This window comes from Mercenaria mercenaria, unplaced genomic scaffold, assembly GCF_021730395.1.
Source record: "Mercenaria mercenaria strain notata unplaced genomic scaffold, MADL_Memer_1 contig_3085, whole genome shotgun sequence".
Classification (NCBI taxonomy): Eukaryota; Metazoa; Mollusca; class Bivalvia; order Venerida; family Veneridae; genus Mercenaria; species Mercenaria mercenaria.
The window spans coordinates 21,075-44,988 of NW_026461192.1; the positions used below are offsets into that span (position 1 = coordinate 21,075).

A 23,914-nucleotide genomic window follows, 5' to 3' on the forward strand; every position below is an offset into this window, starting at 1 on the left:
ATGCCTCCTCCCTTCAAGGGAATAAAGTACATTTTAAATACTCTACAACCAAACAAGATTAAAGACAGTCAAAAAGCATTACTGTGACAAACAACTACCGTAAGAATTTTTTTTCGTAAGGGAATGGTTACAGGGCCTGTCAGCAGAAAACAAGTCCAGTGTTCTTCGTATTGGTTATTCAAGGGATTTCCCCTAGTATTTGGTGTAGGACTTCAGGTAATTTGGAATTTAGGAAATGTAAAATTTGATAAAAGTGTTTTCAAATACCGCAATTTACAATTAAAGGGAACTCCTATAGTATTTTATGCCAATCTTTCTGCGCAGCCGACACTTTCTTTGGAAAGCTGACGTGAAGTCAACATTTGTTGAAACAGACAATCAACATCCCATGTTGTATTAACTCGGTACTTGTGTTTGGTATGAAGCGATATTGACTGTGTTTGGACTCAACAATTTTAGGACTGCTGTCTGAAAAGTAAGACAATTCTTTGAAGTCCGTTAGATGAATCACTTGATACATAAAACACAAAAAATCATCCCTGAGAGTACAAAAAAGGGTAATTTCGCAACATGTTAAAATCCTAAAAGCTCTGGCTACTTTGGCTAAAATCCGTTTTTATGAATCACTTCATACATAAAACACAAAAAGAAAACAACCCTGGGTGTACCAAAATAGTCAATAATCTTCTCACACCTTTCCAACATGGCTTCCGTTCCAAACATAGCTGTGACACTCAACTATTATCCTTTACACGAGAAATTTTTGACAATCTCCAATCTGGAAAACATAGAGGATATTTGTTTGTTTGCAGTGTGATATCGAAATATATCTTCACCGATGAGGGAGACATTGGATATTTTCCCGAAGGCGGAGCCTGAGTGAAAATATCAGAATTGTCTCCCTTATCGGTGAAGATATATTTCGATATCACGCTGCAAATAAACAAATTTTCGTAATCAACTGGGGGATATCCGAAAGTCCTTGGAAAATCAAGCTGCAGAATTAAATATCATCATGGATTTAATAGAAATATTGATCTAGGAGCTGTATAGCATAACGAATAGGGTTGGAATTTGGAACACAACTGGCTGGGTGGGGAAGAATTTCGACGAAAATGCTGGCATATTACGTAAGGTTGAGTTGATGTCTTGTAATAATAAACTAAGACAACAACCAACTAAATGTGCTGTCGCCAGTATAATCTACCATACGATAGTGAGGAATCGATGAAAAGTGGAGGGAAGACGTAATTAGCTACATTAACGACAAGGCCAAGCAACCAAGGTAACATTTCTAGAACATTTATTTACTGTTATTTCTTTTGCAAATTTTATTATAGTTAGCTTGTCCTATATAGGAGTATCTAGCTGTACATGTCTCCTGTATGGAGTGAATGTTATACCAGCCATTATAAAGGTAATAAAGGGAGTTAATTATAGAATATATTTCAAGGGAGATAATTTTATCTGAAAAAAAAAGAAGTTCGGTACTGTGAATGATATAGAGAAAATTCTCACAGATATTTTTCAGCATTTCACCAGTTAGCATAAAATAAAAACAGATCTCATTGTAATGGATTTCTCGAAAGCTTTCGGCAAGATCGATCATCAACTCCTCTATAAACTCATGAAACTTGGTGTCAACAAAACATCTCTATCCTGGATTCAATATTTCCTTAGTAATCGTTCTAAATCTGTAGTAGCTGAAGGCTCACACTCTTTACCAATTATTTCAGGACGTTCCCCAAGGTTCAGTGTTGGGTCCTTGCCTCTTCCTTTTTCTATCAATGACCTTCCCGACTCTGTTAAAGGTAGAATACGCTTATTTCCTGATGACAACATCATATATCTCACCACTGACTCGTTAGTAGACTCTTACAAACTCCGGGATGATTTGACAAAATTAGAAGAATGGGAACGTAATTGGTCTATGGAATTCTGATAAATGCGAAATCATAATAATAATTAAAAAAAAAAGAGAAAAATATCATCTTTCCATATAAATTACATAATCAAGAACTAAAAACTACAGAAAATACTAAATATCTTGGGATTACTATTAGTGATGACTTCACTTGGAAAAAAAACATATTGAAATTACATCTTCAAAAGCTAGTAACACTCTCAGATTTATAAAAAGAAATGTACATGTACAATGTAATAACCGTAATATCAAAGAAATTGCCTACAAAACATACGTTCGCCCTTAATTAGAATACTGTAACACCATATGGCATCTGTGGTAGAAAAACTTAGCATATGAGATAGTAAAGGTACAAAGAGCTGTAGCCAGATGTGTTATGAATAACTTTTCATACCAAAGCAGCGTAACATCAATGCTTGAAACTCTTAAATGGCAGACACTAGAACAGAGAAGAATACATGCATCCCTAATATGTTGTACAAAATATCATATAACCTCGTCTCTGTAGATCATAACCACATGACAGCCTCTAGAATTTTAAACTTTATCATTCCATCTTCAAGAACACAATATCATATGAACTCCTTTTTTCCCGCACGATCAGATACTGGAATGCCTTACCTAATAATATCAAAGACAGTGTAAACCTTCAGTGCTTCTCATCTGGCCTACACTCGTGTATGTACTAATGTCATCATCCAGTTTTTTTTTAAATTTTTAACATAGGTGTATATATTACTGCTCTTACTCTCTTAACACATGAATATCATGTATCATGTAACATAGCAACATGCTTTTAACAACTGCCTCGACCTCCAAATTATAATCAGTAATTGATTGTTGGGAGTACTTATGTAGATGTAGATGTAGATTTCGCAAGAGGGTTTACTGAATTTTCTCTGGCTATTCTGGCTAGCCAGGGTAGCTAGTACTAATGGGCATCTCGGAAATTCTGGCTGTTCTGGCTAGCCACAGTAGCTAGAGCAAATGAAATCCTGGTTACTCTGGCTACTCTGGTCAGGACCAGAGTAGCCAGAACATGTTAAAATCCTAGAAACTCTGGCTACTCTGGCCAGCCAGAATAACAAGAGCAAATGCAATCCTGGTTACTCTGGCTACTATGGCTGACCATAGTAGCCAGAACATGTTAAAATCCTAGAAACTCTGGCTGAGTCCTGGCTACTCTGGCTGAACTCTGGCCAGCCAGAGTAACCAGAGTTCTGGCTACTCTGGCTGATCTCTGGCTGAACTCTGGCTACTCTGGCTGCTCTGGCTAAGTTCACGCACATCAATCTAAGATATGATTACACCGGTGTACTCAATTCCTCGTTTGAACTCAAAGTATCAAGAGCCTTACGTTTAAAGGCACGACTAAGCAAGCTGCAAGACAAAATTCCACCCCGTTTGTACTATTTTGTAGAATCTAGGAGAAAAGCATGAAAGAGTTTTGCATTCTGTTAGTCACCGCACCATCGAATAGGCAAATGTATCGAATAACTGAGGAGGGGCTAATCGATCGCCAAACATATAGTGTGCTTTTTGAATTTCACATTCTATCCTCTTTTGATATACTTACTGACATATTTTTACAAATATTTGATTAAAATAACATTATGTTTAGTTTTTCAGAGATTATAAACTACATCCCTGTATTTAACGGGGAGGGGGGCGTGATACCTAGTTTTAGAAGGGTTTAAAGATCTGTATATTTTTGAACTATTACTGGTAAAATTTAATATAAGGCTTCCGTAGTGTATAATACTGGTAACTCTGTTGATATGATGAAGATTTCTATCATTACAACCCTACAAGTTTGAGCAAGCTGTCGCATAACGAAAACGAATAAGTTTTGAAATATGGACACCGTATGATGTCGCCCGACTAGGTGGGGAAAGTTGACAATTTCAAAAACTGAAATAGTCTCTTTTATCAAATAGTTTCGTTTCTCAACTACTTTTCTCAACTGTTACATGTGAATCCAAAATGAGGTATAAAACTTTTAAAGTTGTAAATCATTTGAATAAATGTGTTTTATCATTTCTGAAAATTATAGGTTGTGCATATCTAATGCATCATTAAGATACCTCGAGGTTCTATTAAAAGCTTCAATAATATTCAACTGTGTTTTAGTGGACAAACGTAGCACGAAACCTCGTTCAAAACATTTATTTATTTCTTGGGTTTAACGTCGCACCGAAAAAATAATGGGCGCGTTCGGAATACATACTCGAGCTAACCCGAGTCACCCTGGGTATTACTCGAGTATAACTCGTGTAACCCGGGCGATGGTAGTTGTGTCACCCGAATTCTACCTCCTGAATGGCGGGTGATCGTATCCAAATGCATTAATACTTTAAACATGGTGGTAAAGTTTTGGGTGCAATTACTATTAAGTCTTTATCTCAATAAGCGCAGATGATATTGAATTGAAATTTCACACAAGTCGTTTAACTCATAAGATCTACCAAAATAACCACGTTAGATATCTCTTGATCGAATATAATGTAAATTATGGGTTTCATTTATAGACATATTGCTTTGAAACCCAATTTTACTTTTTAAGATCATCAACTAACCGCAGATGATCAAGTCTCATTACTCTAATATGCATTTGACAAAATTATGCCCCTTTTGGACTTAGAAAATGCAGTTTTAAGTTTTACATGCAAGTTAGTATATCCAAACTAATGCAGATGTTTGGTTAAAACTTCACACATTTCTTTGGATCTGTAAATTAAGGTCATATCAACATGTCACAAGCCTCATAACTCTTACTTGAGTCAGACCCCTTTTTGGGGTTAAGGTTTTGCATGGAAGTTATATTTATTTTAACTAATGCAGATACTGGGTTGAAACTTCACACATGTCTTCCATGTTGTGAAGGACATAGCATCAACTCCCATAACTCTTACTTGACCTTTGGCCAGGTTATGCCCCACTGTTTAAACTTAGAAAAAGCTGATTAAAGTTTTGCATGCAAGTAATTATCTCGGAAACTAATGTAGATATTGGACTGAAACTTCCATACATATCTCCAGTGTTGTAAAGGAAGGACAAGTTATGCCCTCTTTCTTGTGCATAAATATTGTTGGGTTTGCCTGCAAAACTAATAGGGTCATTGGGTTGAAATTTCTCACATGTCTTCAGGATTGTAAAGTAAGCTAAATACATCAAGTCCCATAACATTTGTTTTAATTTTGGCAAAGTTATGTCCCTTTATTTTAGTCAAGTTGCTCTTACCAAAACTAAAGGCGGTACTGGGTTGAAAACTATTCAGAGTTTTAAAGCCAGTTCATAGAATCATGTCAAAAAGTCCTTGAATCATTATTTCAATTCTAGAACCGAAAATCATTTATATTGACAATTGCCTTCGAATAGTGGAGCGTGCTGTCATTGTTCTTTGAAAACCTTTTACTTTCTTCTAAATGCAGAGTAACTTGAAATGCTCTTTTGTCTTTCATGCCCAACCCCCATCTGTAAATACTGCTTACTAGGACAGAGGTTGAAAAATCTGCTTCTTACAGCAACATCCATGTCAAGCATATTTCGAGGGTTCTCGATCTGATTCTTAAAGCTTGTAAGTTTTCTTTCTAGGTTCACAAGGGACAACTTTGAGAAAAAACATCTAGACTTAAGAACACATTATGGGTGATAAGGATAAATAATCCACAAAAGAAGCCACACATTGATTTAGGAGTTGCAAGTAAAAAATTCAACCTCCCTACTTGTCGACAAACTTTCTTTCCACAGACACATATGGTATGTTGTCTAGTTATCTCAGTAGTTGAGTCACTGTACTGCCAGTCCAAAGGTCACGAGTTCGATCCGGTTAGCGAAGAAATTCATTCCATGGCCATTTGCAGTCTACCTCAGTTCATGCGAATGTAGAGTTGTTAGTTCCTTATGAAAGTGCACTTAGGTTGCTAAGCTTGCCAAGGAGAGTGAACATTTGTTAGTGACTGTCAGTCATATATGGCAATTAAATTGTAGGAAATGGTGTTGGACCCGATTGAACAACATCAAGAACTGGTACTTGGTCTTTTAAAAGTCAAAGTAGCATTTAGCACATTTCATGGATGTACTACGTACAAAGTTTGAAAAAAGCATACTGTTTGTTATGTGTTTTTTGTGAGCATGGTGAATTCATGTCATTTTAAACAAAAACATTTTCATTCAAATAAAAGAAAAGAAATTCATTAGCATGGGGGTATAGAGACAGCAGAGTTGAGCTTATTCATGGACATGGCTAAGTGATAGATCAACGTCCCTGGCTAAAGGTTGCGGATTCGATCAACTGTCAAGAAAGTAGTTGAAAATGGTAAATATATTAGCAACTGTCCCTGGCATTCAGCTAAAATGTGGAAAGTGGATTCTCTCACCGTGCTTCAGAAATGAATTAAAGTATAAATTAACATATAACAGAAATTTCTAGTCTATTAAACATTATGGGCTGAACATTTTTTCCAAGTATTACTTGATCCCAGAATCTAAAAAGTCGATTGATAATAACCCAGGCTGATTTTGCACTCTGACAGAAGTAGTACCAGTTCATCTCTAACAACGATACCAGACATCAAACATATATCAATATTAGGTTCTTCGCAAAAATCATTTATTTCATTGTCTTTGAAAATGCAAACATTACTTAAGATACACGCAGCGACAATGCAATCAACTAACAGCACTATACCGCATACATGAAAACATATACATGTAGACCACTAATTCAACACAATTTCTGATACAAAGGGATACTTTCTCGTCTGATCAGCTGTTTATTTTGGAAAATGAAGTCATTATGTGTCAAAAGTAGCAACATTCTTTATTATTGTTACAGCTCAGAAGCTTTTAAACTCTTAGCATATAGGTAATGTTCTCCATCATTTCAGTTACTCGATAAAGCGTTCGGACTACAATTATTACTCGTGTTACTCAGGTGAACTCGGGTGATCTAGTCAGAGTTACACGGGTTTGTATGCCGAATGCGCCCAATAAGTCATATGGTGACTTTCCAGCTTTTGATGGTGGAGGAAGACCCCAGGTGCCTCTACGGGCATTAATTAATCACGAGCGGGCATCTGTGTAGAACCATCATCCTTCCGTAAGCGAGCTGGATGGCTTCCTCACATGAAGAATTCAACGCCCCGAGTGAGACTCGAACCTACATCGATGAAGGAAGTTCTTAACAGTATAGAGTATAGGAAGAAACCAGCAATGAGCATTTTGTCCCCATAGGAATACAAATTGCTTGTCTATACGTTTTATTTCCAAATTTAATGAATATGTTATCTAGCAGAAACCGTAGCGCATCACAATTCTGATAAAGACTTCTCAGAATTCATTTGTTAGAAAAATGCACTAGTTTCATTGCATGCCAAAAAATTACGTTTTGTCTTGAAAGTGTTTTGAGCTACCAGTTTTTTTGGGATTATGTTGTGTGTGTGTTCGGGTTTAACGTCTTTTTCAACAATTTTCCGTCATATAAACGACGGTGTCTACTTGTAGCAGTGAGCACAATGCACAAACTAAAGCACAACTTTATAGTGCTGCCTCACTGGAATATCACGCCGTAGACACGTGGCATGATACCCCACCCAGTCACATTATACTGACACCGGGCTGACCAGTCCTAGCACTATCCCCTTAATGCTGAGCGCCAAGGGAAGAAGCTGCTAGTACCATTTTTTTACGTCTTTGGTATGACGCGGCCGGGGATCGAACCCACGACCTCCCGCACTCGAAGCGGACGCTCTACCACTAGGCTACCGAGGCGGTACAGGATTATGTTGTAAGTTAGTATAAAAAGTAGTTAATTAGTTAGTTAGATAGTTTGCTCCTTACATAGCTGTAGGGACTTGAATCCAGATTTTGGCTATGGTTATCATAGAATATTGAAGACTGTCGCGGTATAGAACTTGAATATTAACAGGGACAAATGTGTAGGCGACCGGATAACTCAGTCGGTAGAGTACTGGTACTATATTCGAGGCCCTGGGTCCGGTCTGGCTGTACATTTTTCTCACCTTGTGACAATAATATTATGCACATTAGAAACGATTCGTTTCGTTTCTAAACTATCTTAAAATGCGAAGTCAAGAACAAAATTTTTCGACGTCAGGATTCGAGCTCTGGTCGCCTCGGCAATAAAACATCTTCTACCTTCGTGATTGCAACACCACGGAGGAATTCTTACCTAACGGCTGATAAAGATAAAGCTTTATTATTAGGACAGTTTATCTCCGGTACTCCGCTACAAACATTTTTCATCCTACAAACTAATTATCATGTGTTTCCATAACATATAATCTGTCAGTAACTAATTTTCAAAACCTTCATAGGAAATATAGCTTTTTTTTTCTGATCTCTAAAATTTCTCTTTTTTGTTGCCGTACTATCTCGAGGCAGTATCTTTGTAGAGTGTATAATGATAAACATGATAAAAAGGGGTTTTGCCACTGACTGTTCCAAGGCTTTGTCCCAGTGTATTCCTATCTTTTCCCATTTCTTCCTCGTTGACTGGTGGATTTACTTAGTCTGTATGCATGTTGACTGGCCGCATATACGTCTCTGTATGCACTGCTGTGGATTTCTGTTTAGGAAAGCTGCGTTCTTCGAACTTGGCTTTTTCCTGTTAGATATTCAACATTGTTTTTATGGAATGAAAGAACTTACCTCTATTACACTCAAAACGTAATTTGATGAAACTCCATCTTCATCGCGAATGCATGTACTACTAAGTTTGTTAAGTTGTTCTGCCTCTTTTGTTGGTTTCTTTTTAGGTGTCCACATTTCCTGAAAAGATTCTGACATCTTTAAAGGTAAAGAAGAATAGAACTCGGTCATTATTATACTTTTGAAAATAAATTAAAACTAGAATGTATCTGTAGGACACAGGGTGTGCCTCCCACTGGTACATTTGTCACAAATAAGAGAAAATAATTCAAATGTTTGCAGTCTTAATGGGGTATAGCCTCAAAAAATAATTATGAAAAGGATTCATTATTCTATACCATATACTTTTTGAGCTATGAGCATCACAAACAAAAAATCCACTATTTTGGCTATTTCAAGGGCCATAACTCATAATGCTAAGATTCTCAAGAAGAATGCCAAATGTCCAAGGTCACATTATGATAAAGACTCAAGCAAGGTTTCATGAATTTACATTAAATACTTTTTGAGTTAGGCACATAATTAGGTGAAAATGTGCATTTTTTACTATTTCAGGGGCCATAACTTTAAAAATAGGTGGAGGAGCCAGCAAATAAATAAAAGGTGTGCAAGTCCATATCATGATAAAAGACTCATGTAAGTTTTCATCCATTTATATCATATACGTTTTGAGCTAGGTGTGTCACCAGGTGAAAATGTGCATTTTTGACTATTTCAGGGGTCATAACTCTGGAAATAGGGGGCGGACCCAGATGAAAAATAGGAGATGCGCAAGTTCATATCATGATTAAGACTCATGCAAGGTTTCATGAATCTATATCAAATATTTTTTTGAGCTAGGCGTGTCACAAGGTGAAAATGTGCATTTTTGACTATTTCAGGGGCCATAACTCTAAAAATAGGGGGCGGAGCCAGATGAAAAATAAGAGGTGCGCAAGTTCATATCATGATAAAGACTCATGCAAGGTTTAATCAATTTATATGTAATACTTTTTGAGCTAGGCGCGTCACAAGGTGAAAATGTGCATTTTTGACTATTTCAGGGGCCAAAACTCTGGAAATAGGGGGCGGACCCAGATGAAAAATAGGAGATGCGCAAGTTCATATCATGATTAAGACTCATGCAAGGTTTCATGAATCTATATCAAATATTTTCTGAGCTAGGCGTGTCACAAGGTGAAAATGTGCATTTTTGACTATTTCAGGGGCCATAAATCTAAAAATAGGGGGCGGAGCCAGATGAAAAATAAGAGGTGCGCAAGTTCATATCATGATAAAGACTCATGCAAGGTTTAATCAATTTATATGTAATACTTTTTGAGCTAGGCGCGTCACAAGGTGAAAATGTGCATTTTTGACTATTTCAGGGGCCAAAACTCTGGAAATAGGGGGCGGACCCAGATGAAAAATAGGAGGTGCGCAAGTTCATATCATGATTGAGACTCATGCAAGATTTCATGAATCTATATCAAATATTTTTTTAGCTAGGCGTGTCACAAGGTAAAAATGTGCATTTTTGACTATTTCAGGGGCCATAACTCTAAAAATAGGGGACGAAGCCAGACGAAAAATAGGAGGTGCGTAAGTTCATATCATGATAAAGATTTATGCAAGGTTTCATCAATTTATATCAAATACTTTTTGAGCTTGGCGCGTCACGACCTTCGGACGGACGCACAGACGGGCGGACGGACGCACGGACAAGAGCAAATCTATATGCCCCCACCACAAATGGGGGTGGGGGGCAAAAAATGTATAATTTTCTCAAAATTTCGTTTATGTAATTATGTATTAAAATTTCAGGCAGGTTTCACTTTTATACATGGTCTTGAGTAAAACTGTTATAAGAAACTTGTGATCATCAAACAGTTAACAACAAGAAAATTTGCTAGCAATTTGAATATCACTCTACCATCATTGCCATCGAAATGATTAATTCATTCATTTTTTTCAGCTGTTGATGTTCTTTTTTTCCTTCAACATAGAAAGGAATCCCTGTTAACAGTTCTCGAATGACTGAAAGAGAATGTAATACAAACATTTGTAATAAACTGAATATTAATCAGGTCTGGTGAAGTTTACAATAAATTGAATGAAAAGATGAGATTCATGTTACTGCACACCGATACAAAAAGGTTTTATATTTCCAAGACGAGTTAAATCTGAAACGTAAATTGGAAAATATCGCTAGAAATCATTAATCGACATATGTATAGTGTTAACAATATCACTTGTAAACATAGCAATATCGCAGTAGCAGATCTTAAAACGAATGCCTATTTGTTTTACGTGTAGAAAAGACAAATGTTGTTGGTAGAATTTGTTTTAAACGAAGTCCGCAAAATTAAAATATATTCAATAGTAAGTGATGCTTTACATTGTTAACATTCAGGCTGATCTTCTCTCCTCAGAAGATAAGAACGAGTCAATTGGAGATGACATATGAACTGGTGGATTATAAATGCATCAAACGCAATACGAAGACCATGATTGTGTATAGTAACATCTGTAAATAAAAGTTTCTTTGCAAAACCATAACCACAACACGGCCAAAATCTGTTTTGGACCTTATCAAAGCTCTATGGAATCTTATTAAAAACTTGCAGTCGGCTTCACAATCGATATTTCAAACAACCTTAAATACTTCATTCATTCACTTCAGATACTTTACATAAGGTACATATATACATGTTTTATCAGATGTAAAACGAAGAAATTTTGATTCGTCAATAACCGAAAAATTTAAAGTACAGAATGAACCTCGATTCAAGCATTGCTGAAGTTGACGTTCGATTGCAAGCATAGTTTTCGAACGAACAATATCAGAAGTCAGATAGGATAGAACCAACACGTACATTTGATCGAATAAAATTGGAGATCTTAACATATGTAGTATTTAATGTATTCATGTTTAGCTCCGCCTCTCAGCGAATCAAAGAACAGCATCTTTTATTGCATTGCCTCTATTATTACACTATTCTGTAATATGGTGAGTGAGAGTATATGTGTAGAGTATAGAACAGGGAATTCGAACGTTTTGAATTTAGAAATATCAAACAAACATCGGATGAATCAATTGATCAGTTTTGTACGCGTCTCCGTCAAAAATCAGAACTTTGTGAATTTTCAAATAAGGACGATGAAATAAAAAGTCAGATCATTCAAGGATGGACCTCTAAATCCCTCAGAACAAAATGCCTGGAAGAAGAAAGATCATTGCAGGATATTTTAATTCTCGGAAGATCTATGGAAATAGCTAGAAAACAAGCATCAGAGATGGAAAGAAGTACGCATCAAGATGGTATTCAACGGATTAAGACGAAACAAAGTCAACAACAACAACAAAAAATAAAAAACAACCAATGCGTGTGCCTGCACGTCAACAACAACATCACCCGCGACCTAAACAACGACGTCAGTTTCAAAATCCGAACAACCCTGTAGAAACTGTGGTGGAACATATCCGCACCACGGACAGTGCCCCGCCTATGGATGTACATGTAATTACTGTCATAAAAAGAATCACCTGTTATCAGTCTGTTACAAACGAATTTAGCAAATCAGCAGAAGATCACGACAATTACATGAAATAAAAGAGAATGATAGCGAAAATTCTGACAATTTTGAAAGCTCTGACTCGGAAGTTACATACGGAATGCGTGAAGAAATCAGATCTGTGAAATCAAAGAATGTGCCGAGAATAAATGTTAAAATCAATGACATTGACACGAAAGTTTTGATCGATACGGGAAGTTCAATTAACATTATTAGCCAGTCAGTGATTGATAAAATGTCACCAACGCCAAAAACTTGAAAAATCGGAAATAAAAGCCTACCCTTTCATATTCATATTGAAGGAATGTATAGATTAACAGTGGAATCTGACAGTCAATTTGTTCTTTAATGATTTTCAAAATATCAAAGGAAATTCAGAAAACATTATCAGTTATGAAACAGCTGTAGAGTTGGGAATCGTACCTGTGATAAACAGTATGAGAAACAGTGACTACAAGGAACTGTGTGAAAAATATAGTCAGTTGTTCAATAGGCTAGGAAAACTTAAAGATGTTGAAGTTAAATTCCACGTCGACGAATCAGTTGTTCCGTCAACACAGCCGCCAAGGCGTGTTCCGTTTCACGTCAGAGAAAAGGTCGAGAAAGAGCTCCAACGCCTTGAAGACCTTGACGTTGTAGAAAAGATCGACGGTCCGACTCCTTGGGTATCAAACCTGGTAATCACTAGCAAGCCTCACGCTCCTGAAGAAATCCGAATATGTGTCGATATGAGACACGCAAACAAGGCTATCAAACGTGAACGTCACGTGACACCAACGATTGACGACATTCTGATGGCTCGCAACGGCTCAACCGTTTTCAGTCACGTAGATCTGGTAAAAGGTTTTCACCAGATACCGTTATCACAAGAATCACGCAATATGACAACATTCGCCACTCATGTTGGTCTACGTCGTTATAAACGTCTGAATTTCCGTGTTAACGCAGCTCCGGAAATATTTCAAAACGAAATACGCCAAGCTCTTAGTGGATTAAAAGGTGTCATGAATATCAGTGATGACATAATCATTCATGGTAAAACGCGAGAGGAACATGACAGAAATCTAGAAGCATTATGTCGACGTTTGACAGAGAATAATCTCACTTTAAATAAAAACAAGTGCGAATTCGGACAATCAAAAATTGCGTTCTATGGATACGTATTTTCAGACCAGGGAATCTCGCCAGATCCGAAAAAAGTGGAAGCTTTAAAGAAAACAGAACGACCTAAAAGTGCATTTGAGGTCAAAAGTTACCTGTCCCGATTCATAGACAATTACTCTACGCTAACAGAACCCCTGCATAAATTAACGCAGCAAGGCGTGAAATTTAAATGGAATGACTCACACAAATCAGCATTCATTCCTCTGAAGTCTGTGTTGCAAAGTGATAAAGTACTCGCGTACTTTGATCCCAAGGAAAAAACAGAACTCTGGGTTGATGGATCCCCAGTAGGCGTGTCAGGGATTTTAACACAAGAGGGCAAAGTAGTGGCATACACTAGTAGATCTTTAACTGAAGTAGAGCAACGCTATTCGCAAGTAGAAATCGAAACATTAGCAGCCGTGCACAGTATCACTCATTTCAATCTTTACCTGTTTGGGAAAAAGTTTATCTTGGAAACAGATCATCGCCCAATTCTTGGAATTTTAAACAGTATCAAGGACATTCAATCAGCACGTCTCGAACGATGGAGATTAAAACTTACGACTTACAATTTCGAAGTTGTCTGGGTACCGGGTCCGTCACATATAAGCGACTATTTATCCAGAACCCAATCAAACGAGAATCAGTCTATAGCATCGCCGAGGCTTATGTGAATTTCATAGTAAACAATGCGCTTCCTAAAGCTGTGACATTAGCGGATATTGCACGTGCAACACAGGACGACTGTGTCTAACAGTGTATAATAAAAGCAATGAAATCAAATGATTGGAAATTACAAAAGTGTGCAGTTGATGATTCGTTTAAGTGCTACGAAATGGTATCTAAAGAACTGTCTGTGCTTGACATAGAAAACGGACAAGTACTGCTACGTGGTACAAGACTGTGCGTGCCAACAAAATTTCAGCGACAAGTGTGTAAATTAGCACATCAAGGACATATCGGTCGTGTGAAAACAAAGGCTTTATTAAGTAAAACTTGCTGGTTTCCGTACATGGACAGACTAGTTGATCAAGAAATCAGGAAATGCGTATCATGCCAAACAACAACAAAACAAACAGTGCCAGATCCTATCAAAATCTCGGAATTACCAAATTCTGTGTTTTCGGAAGTTTCTGTTGATTTTTGTGGACCATTTTCAGCAGGAATTTATTACATGGTAATCATTTGCGATTATTCGAGATATCCTATTGTTGAGAAACTGAAAAGTCTTACGGCGAACACAGTCATTAGCAAATTAGAGTCAGTTTTCGCGATGTTCGGGTATTGCCAAGTGCTTCGAAGCGACAACGGTCCTCCGTTCCAAAGCCATGCATTCAGAGAGTATGCAGAACATGCAGGATTCAAGCATAGGAAAATAACTCCGCTGCAGCCGATGGGTAATCCTATAGCAGAATCTTTCATGAAACCGCTCTCAAAAGCAATAAAATCTGCCGCAATTTCTAGAAATAGTGTAAAAGATGAAATAACAAGTTTCTTGCTGAACTATAGAAACGCACCTCACAGTACAACACAGTTATCTCCAGCTGAGATAATGTTCGGACGTAAACTAAACACAAAATTACCCAAATTCACTGCGAAAGTCAGACAACAAGATAAGTATGTTAAAATGAAAAACAAAAAGTATGCTGACAAAACACGACATGCTCAGCACCGTGATGTGAAAGTTGGAGATAAAGTACTTCTGCGACGTAAAAACTACACGAAAAATCAAACACCGTATCATCCGATCCCCGGAGAAGTTGTTAAAAGGAAAGGTTCGGCAATAACAATTAACTTGAATGGAAAGTTAATTACACGAGACATATTAAAATTTAAAGAGTTTCATGGACAAATCAAGGATGTTAATAAGGAGGAGTCGTCACCGACGTATACTGGTTTACGACGATCGCAACGTCCACGACGTACAAAAGTACCTTTTGACATATGACAGAGTTTAAGAATGAAAACGATGTGAATGAATGTACAAGAACACGTGTTTATTTTCATTGAGTATGGATTATATTGAAACAATTGTGTTTACATGATAAGTGTAAAACTTCATGTAATTACATATATAAGTTTTTTTTCTTTTGAATCATAAAATCATTTACAGTTGACATTGTATTAAGAGACCACCCAAGGGACTGCTGAGAAGTGGTCTCTTAATGGAATCGTCTCTTTATGAATTTCAGTCAGATGAAAAGAAAAGTTATTTTTAAAACTGTTAATGTAACTGTATTTATTATGAACATGGCTAAAAAATCTGTTTTAACATCGTAAACACTTTTTCAAGTCCAAAATCCGTGAAAATTATGGCTAGAGTGTTTGTCATTTCGAGTGATACAAAGGTAAATTGCATTCAGTCACGTGCAAAACGTACTCGCTAATTACACAGATGAAGAAATGCCCGGTAGATTTTTTACGGGTCGCTTAATAGATACTTTTGTCGAATATTTTACCTGTCGGGACTACATTCATGTGGTCGCTAGTCGTTTAATAAAAAAGTCGTTTAATGGAATGAATTTATGTACTGAAACGTTCGGGACGGATTTTGACCGATCGTTTAATACAAAAATCGCTTAATAGAAGTGGTCGCAAGTACGATGTCGACTGTAGTTTCACAATTATAGGCTATGTTTCTCATGAAAATTCACTGGAATGCTGGATATATTAATTCAAAGGAAATATAGTGCGAAATTTCATAAAGTGATAGGCGTCATAATAATACGCGTTTGAAAATCATCACAATTATTTAGTGTAAGCATTATGCGAGAACTATGGCATTTTTTTCCGTTCATTTTTTTTCTCAAGCATTTTATCACAGCGATATTATTCTGTTAAATCATGCAAATTTTTTACATGCCATATTATTCACGTTGCTGATAGTTTAATGTTTTCGCATAATGTATTTGTAAGGCTTTATCAGTGATTCTCAGGACCTCAACGACGCAAGATAAACATTACCTGATTTTACAGCGTGGGATCATAAGACTAATCTAACTGACAACCTGTGAAATGAATTGCAGCAACAAAACTGACATTCTAATGTTATCGAAAGTGGATTTTATCTCAAGTTGCTAATTTGTATGACATTATAATTTTGTTGAAGGGGAAAAGTGAACATAAAGTTACAATGTTCGTAAATAGGAATTTAATTAATGCAGTCATCTAGTTTCAAACTAAAACACGTGTTTAATGTGTTAAATAATCAGTTTAATTTTACATGTGATATACAATTTCAGACATTTAATCGCAAGGACAAATCTAAAAGAAGGCAGGGATGTAGTATTTAATGTATTCATGTTTAGCTCCGCCTCTCAGCGAATCAGAGAACAGCATCTTTTATCGCATTGTTTCTATATATTATTACACTATTCTGTAATGTGGTGAGTGAGAGTGTACGTGCTTGTTTGATAGTAAAGTGTATAAACCATCCCAGTCTTGGGTCTAAATACTTATCCCTTAATATCAAGGGTCTGGATATAAATAACACATAGATAAACACTACAACATCCAAGTCGTCCAGTTTTTTCATAATACCATATTTCCAAATTTTCTTCTAAACAGAAACAAACGGAAATAAGAAGCTCAGCTTTTTTGACAATACATGACGAATAAAATGAATAGCAAGAATTTGTCTGTGATTGTTTAGTAGTTCTGAGAGCTTTTTCTCTAAATATTTTAACCGGCTGTAGAAGACTTAAAATGACTTTAAATGACTGTTCTACGTTCTCGAAAAGTGCCCTTACAATTATCATTATGTAATGGTTTGTATAAATGTGTACCATTTTGTGATAATTTTGTATTAACTATCGAGGTATTTGCTATAATAATGGGAAACAACACCTATTAAGAATTTAGATAATCGCTCGGATGGCAGAGTATTAAATGGAGAGAAGACACGTGTCCTGTTGCAGGATGAATATATGTTCTAGATTTGCTCGTGGGAATCATATATATTGAACAGAATGTAATAAATCAATGCAAAGTAATACGTTAATGTCTGCATTTTCCATTTAACTGATGCTCTGCCAGAAGTTCTTTCAGCATTTTGTTAATAAATTTATACTCGTACACAGAGTCATTCTAAAGAATATATTGTCACCTTTGTTTAATACAATCCCTAATACACATCAAAAAAGGGGCTATATTTTGACTGCAGGAGGCGACGTTTATTGATATTTGTATTTAAAATGCACTTTTTATCTGATATTTAGAGATATCATTTTAAGAATTTTAAGAATTCAGATAAAACATTAAAGTCTTATCACCAAAAAGATATATAAATGACCATATTCTCCGCTGAATGTTAAGCTGAATAATTGCCAGATAACCTTCATGATTCTCTCATCATATCTAGATCCATTAGTAAATGGTTAACTAGTTGTAGCGGTTAATGGATTAATTAGATCCCCACACCAGCAATATTCAGTTCAGTTTTTTGTCTTGTGTTATATTTGTTTTATTCTGTTGAATAGCCTGTTGCATTGCTAGCTAAATATTTGGTTAAATTGCTGGTGAAATTGCTACTACGTTGCGGTTGTGTTTGCAACAGGAGTTGTGAATGTTTGGTATGTAGACGTTTTGGCATATTTGTTTCTGACTGGCAACCAAAGCTGTAACAAATACTTTTGGAACAATCACTAAATCAGTTTGAGTGAACGCATCAATACACTGTGTTTTATTTTGCTGGAGTCTTTTTACTTATCGATGAATAAACTTGCTAAGAGTTGGAGATGTCAATATTGCATTGGTAATTTGTCTAGCTTTTTGTAATCCATTGCCATGAGTAACTATGGCCTCTTTTTCGAATTTGCATATCAAACGATTTTCTATTCCCCGCCTGCATGAGGCAGTTAAGTTTTAAAAACATCTATTACGTGGCTCATGAAAATATATTGTCTATTAAATATTGTTTTAATCAGACGTGTAGATAAGAGGAAACTAATTAAAAGTATCTTAAGTCTGACTGAGTTGGACAACAACCCATCAAACTGCTCATTTTAAAATGTTATGTTGATAATGTTTCCACTTTAGCTCGTGCATCCCTAGAAGGTATAATAACTGGAACCAACTTGAGAAACGAAAGAAATTTCAAGGAATTCCTTAAACTACTACTGAAAACGATTTATCAAACGGTTATCAAGAAAAGGACAAATGAAATGTATTTTGTTGTTATGACCTATAAATTCAGTCTAGTGCAAAATTTGTAGTTTTCTTACATCAGTCCAGCAGTTCATTAAAAGAGGTCATTTCAAGTTTTTGTTTCAATGTTTAACATTTGCAGCCGCTTAGTGTTAACAAGCCGAACCACTTGACCAAACTTAAAACGATACTATTCTCTATGTAGGATTTTCATTCTTCTAGCAGTCTCGTAGTGAAGTCAAGAGGAACTATTTAAACAAACGTGAGTACTGGTTTTCAATTGATGTCAAATAATAAGATTTGCAAAGATTCATGATGGGAATACGAGACGAAGTTATTTAATTAAGCCAATTAGTGCGATCAAGCGGAACCATTTGAACACAATTAAGATAAATAATAAAAACACGACATTATTTTTGCAGATTCAGGTAGCAGTTTGTCAGAAGAAGTATTATAAACATGTGTTTCCAGTTTTAACCTCACTCAAATGGAACTATTTAAACAAATCTGAGAAATGTCAAAATAGAAAACAAAAAAAGGCTTTACATATTTGACCTGCATGTTTCAACTTGACCTTAGAAGTAACTGTTCTTGGCCTTGCATGACATGTTTTAAAATCATTTTTACAAATTAATGCCAGAAACGTATTATAAAATAACAGCAATCCATACAAAATTATGTCAGGTATTTTAACAGAATACTAGTATTGTTATTGGGTCTAGATCATGAAATTATCGGTACGTTTACGGGGAAAACCTAGCATAAATTCTGGTATCTTTCGTACGGGCAGCATAAATGTTGCTGTGCTATAATTTACTGTGCATTAGGAGTTAATCAGTCAGCCGAACTGTCTTTTTTTCAGGATTATGCTAGCGACAGGTGTGTTTTGATGAAAATTAATTAGAAATATTAACATAAAATAAGCAGCAATATAAGGACTGCAGTTGACATATGCAGAATTGTGAAAAATGAAGCAGTTTATTTTGCCTTATGATTGTGTATAGGTAAATATACAACTACAAAACAATTTCATAAAAATTGACATTGTAAAACAATTTTATACTCGAAAATGAATTGATTTGAGACTGCGATTGAAAGTAGACACGACTAATCTTTTTCATTAGCTGAATTGTCTTCAGGATCAATTAGCTTTGAAAAAAATATCATTTTATAAAATTATACATTGAAAAACAATAGCTGTTTCAACTACCTTAATCGTCACAACACTAAAACTTGATACCTAGAAAAACTTTAAGCCAAGTAAATGGTTTGTTCATCTGCTGTGATTACAACCCAGTAGGGTCCTAAAGCTTGTTATTGCAGTTATCTAATGTTTTTGAATAATATATCCATCAATAACTTGGAATCAAGGAGGAGTATAGACAAAGTTTATCGGTCATACCTTTACAGAAATCAAATGCTATATCACTTACGAGTTGAACATCGAAAAAGGTAAGACAAGGATAAGAAAATTCAACGAGTTAAGCAGCAGGATAGCTCCAGCTTATATATAGGCCAGTGTAATTAGCGAAATACAGCCTTAGCCTCGCGGATATACCTTCATGAACGTTGAATGTTATAAAAGATAGCATATATGAGCTAAGCATAAAGATGTCAAGTCAAGACAAACTTAAAATTTGCAGCTCCATACAAGAAGAATCTGACAGAAACTTCATCAAAATTCTAGTCAAGTAGTTCCAGCATATAGGAGACAGATTAAGCTGAAAAGCGTTAGTGATTTGTGTCTTCCTTTCCCCTAACATTTGCGCTCCTTTTTGCATCCCTCCCCTTTACTTTGAGTTAGTTTTCGTAGCTCCCCTTTATTCAGGCTGACGGAATCCTAAGGGGGTACACAATTGTTTTTTTTCCTGCTTATGGGTGCGTTTGTAAGATTGTGAGTCTAAGACGGTGCGCTACTGTTTTGTTTGTTATTTAGTTGGGTATGGTTGTGTGTTTGATTTTGGTACATGAGTATCTGCACTTTTGTGGTTTACGTTGTATTGTGACTGGTATTAAGGAACGTAGCATTCCCTTTGTATTTTCATCCTTGTTCTTCTTTCCCCTTCAAATTCCTCCAAACACCCAACCATTTTACCATTTTCTCCCCCTCTATCTATATTTCACATAAAGTAATATGTACTTGTTAGATGTTTGAAGCAACCCGTTTGTAATATTTTTCTATTACAGCTTCTTTTTGCTGTGGGCCTACTTTGCTAATGCGTGGCTCTGAAGCTGTGTATTATGGTGCTCTGTGCCTCCGAGGAATCTATTATTACCTATTATCTTCTGATAATCTAAAATGTTTTTCCTGATCCCGGAAATTGTTGAAATCACAATCTTAATCATTAGAAAATCATTAAAGCTAGATAGCCAGAGAAAAAACATATGAGATAGAACGGTCTCACCGGCTCTGCATTTCAGCAAAGTACATTCAGTTTAATCTGTCATCTAGTCTTACACATTCAAATACATACAAAAGTGTAGGCACTTCCCTTTGTCAAGTTAAATGCTTACCAAAACCTATGTGTTAAATTCTTTTAAATTCGAGCGAGTAACATTTCGCAAAAACAGTTTTTAAGTTTTCGCTAAACATTTATATACATAAAGGGAGCAGTGACTATATCTTTGAGAACCATTCATTTTCGGGCACTTTGACCAAAAATATATCAAACGATAGATCATATACATACATTAAGCATATAAAAACAACAGCAATATCTTGCTATCTAACTAATTTCATTCAATCAGCGCAGATTCTTTTGCCGATCATATTTTGGGTTATAATAATAATGAACAAGTGACCGACTATTGTACTGGCAATACAGAAATCCCCTACCGCAGGAAAACTTTGTTAGTGCTCAACATATCATCTGGTTTGGTGTGAACATGTGTGTGAGTGTATAATGCGTCAGGCCCAAGCTAAGGAAAAAATCTATTTCAACGTTTATTTCACTAGTGACATTGACCTTTGGCCACAAAGTATGGGTCATGGCATATTGTCTGGTCGCGAGAACATTTGCCTGTAGTGGTAAGAAAGTCCATTAATGCATATAAATTTATGGAGTGAAAACAAATTTTACTTGACCTTAAACAGTGACATGTACCTTTAGCCTACAAGCATAGATAATGTGTTGACACATTGTCTCGTCATGGGGAAGGTTTGTGTGCAGCACTAAGTTAATCCATCAATACATATAAAAGTATGTAGCGAAAAACAATTTTACATGATTTTAAATAGTGACCTTGATTAGGCATAAGTTATGTACGTGCATAATTTACACATCGCCCACGTGTTATGAATCTAGTTTGAATACTTGTTGAGTAATTGCACGGTCCTGGTTTACAGACGGAGAGACAGACTGACGGACAGACAGATGGCATCTCAATAGTCCCCTTCGGTGTTCCACTGGTAGGGAACTAAGACAAAGGTTTTGGCAAAGAGTCGGAATCGGAATAATTTATAAAGCTTAGAAGTGATCATGATGCTATGTGTGTACAATAATTTTCTGATTGATTTCATATCTTTTACTGGTTTTAGAAAGCTGTAACACTGACACTGGCACAGGCGGCTCGGGTGTAGTAACAGTTATAATTCCAAAGACATTCATCATATAATCATCCTGTTTTCAAAAACAGTTTTTACAGATGTAAACAACATTACGTTTCAGACGTCATGGAAATTACACCTACATTAAATGCTACTAATTTTACATACCTACTCCAAAATTGAAGTAGTCTGCATGTCTTGTCAATTTTTGTCCTTTCATGGTGCGATAATACCCCTCTGTATGCGCAAGCTCCTTTGTAGTTGTATAAATATGTTGCTCACCCTCTCTCATTTCTCTTGCTAAACCAAAATCTATCAGCCTAGCATTGTAATACTTGTCGAGTACAATGTTCTGTGTTTTAATATCCATATGTAGAATAATCTCTCTGTAAGAAAAAATAATAAGGTGCAGCCTGAAAACTTAACTTAAAGATACTGATTCTGGTATGCAAGGTATGTGGTCTATGGGCATGATACCGTCTGCGTATTGGCGGTAAGGGCCAATATACGAGACTGGACCGTTGATAGACTAGCATCTGTTTATCATAATAAGCTACTGTATAACTATTGTGCAGTATATAGATTGCATGTGATATTTCTCACCTTTATAGCAAACCAGTTCTCACCTTTATAACGGGTTTAGAAAGCCTGATTAAATTAGGGCTAAACAAACACAGAAAAGTGATAAGATATAACAGTCTTTATTTTTTTTGATAAATCAAGTTTTATTTCAGTATATCTCATTATTGTTGGATTTTTATAAAAAAATAAAAGAAAATGCCTTCAGACACCTGTTATATGTATTAAATCATGTGTATTTTGAACAATGATATCTCTTTATTGCTAGATTTTATTAAACTAAAAGAAAATGTATTTAGACCACACACGGGGAACTATATATTCCCAAATCACAGTTCTTATATTATAATCAGAATTTTCTGCAATTAACAAAGTTTTCTAATAACTCATTCATATAACACATTTCATAGTGTCTCATCAGAAATGTCTCCAGCAAAACATTCTGCTCATCCATCGTGTCCGTATATTGTTTCTGTAATTACGAGTAAGTCTGTTAGATGCAACATTTTCATTCCAATGGAGACTTGCCATGTTACTTCTCATATTATTTGTATCCCCGAACGCACCGAATCTTTTATCTTGAAAAATATTCAAAATGTTATTGAAAGAATCAACAAAGAATGTGTTCATGGCATAATGCATTTTTGTCATATAAAATCCATGTGTCCGTTTTTCTTTTTTTATCTATTAAAATGCAACTGAACGCTCCTTTAGTCTAATTAAATCCTGCAATGATAAATTTTTCTGGTTTTATTTTGTTACTTGGATAAAAAGATCACAATAATTGAATAAAAATATACTTGTTATTTCTCTTATTCAGTTTTAGATAATGATTTTATTTTTATTAAATAAAAGTGAGAGTTTTCTAAAAGGGTGGGAATCGCTTTGATGTTAGAATTATAATTTAATTAGTTAGGACATTACTAAACATGAATGAGCAATTACAATTGGTATATTATCAACTGAAATATTTGTGTGTATATTCTAAAATAAGCAGCATTTCAATCAATAAAATGCAAAACACAGGAAATAACCAATTATCTGTACATATCAATACGATTTATGATCCTCTGACATGGACTACATGTCAAGTCTACAGGGGTTTTATGGACCCTTCTCAGACCGGACCAGACACGATCCTGTTTATTGGGGATTAAGCTGTCTGGCATTAGGGGGTCACATATGCAGGAGATTTTCTTTGCCTTAAACTCAATTTTACACATGAAGTAACACAGTTAGGGTCATAAACAGGTAATCAAAGCAAAAGATTCAATATGTTTTACATTTAAATCAATTTTCATCCCTTCGGTAAATATATGAAAAAACAATTATCGAAATAAAAAGTA

The 23,914-nt window shown here is 35.7% G+C and overlaps 1 protein-coding gene across 1 annotated transcript in view; it reads right to left on the reverse strand.

Moving 5' to 3' along the window:
* The window catches only part of LOC128552721 (uncharacterized), a gene marked incomplete at both ends in the record, with an annotated part of 53,260 nt that overhangs the window by 20,626 nt on the left and 8,720 nt on the right, over positions 1–23,914 (reverse strand). The window contains 3 exons of the mRNA XM_053533769.1: positions 8,597–8,716; positions 10,509–10,612; positions 22,158–22,375. Of these exons, the coding sequence (XP_053389744.1) occupies positions 8,597–8,716; positions 10,509–10,612; positions 22,158–22,375 (442 nt within the window). The remainder of the gene's footprint in view (positions 1–8,596; positions 8,717–10,508; positions 10,613–22,157; positions 22,376–23,914) is intronic.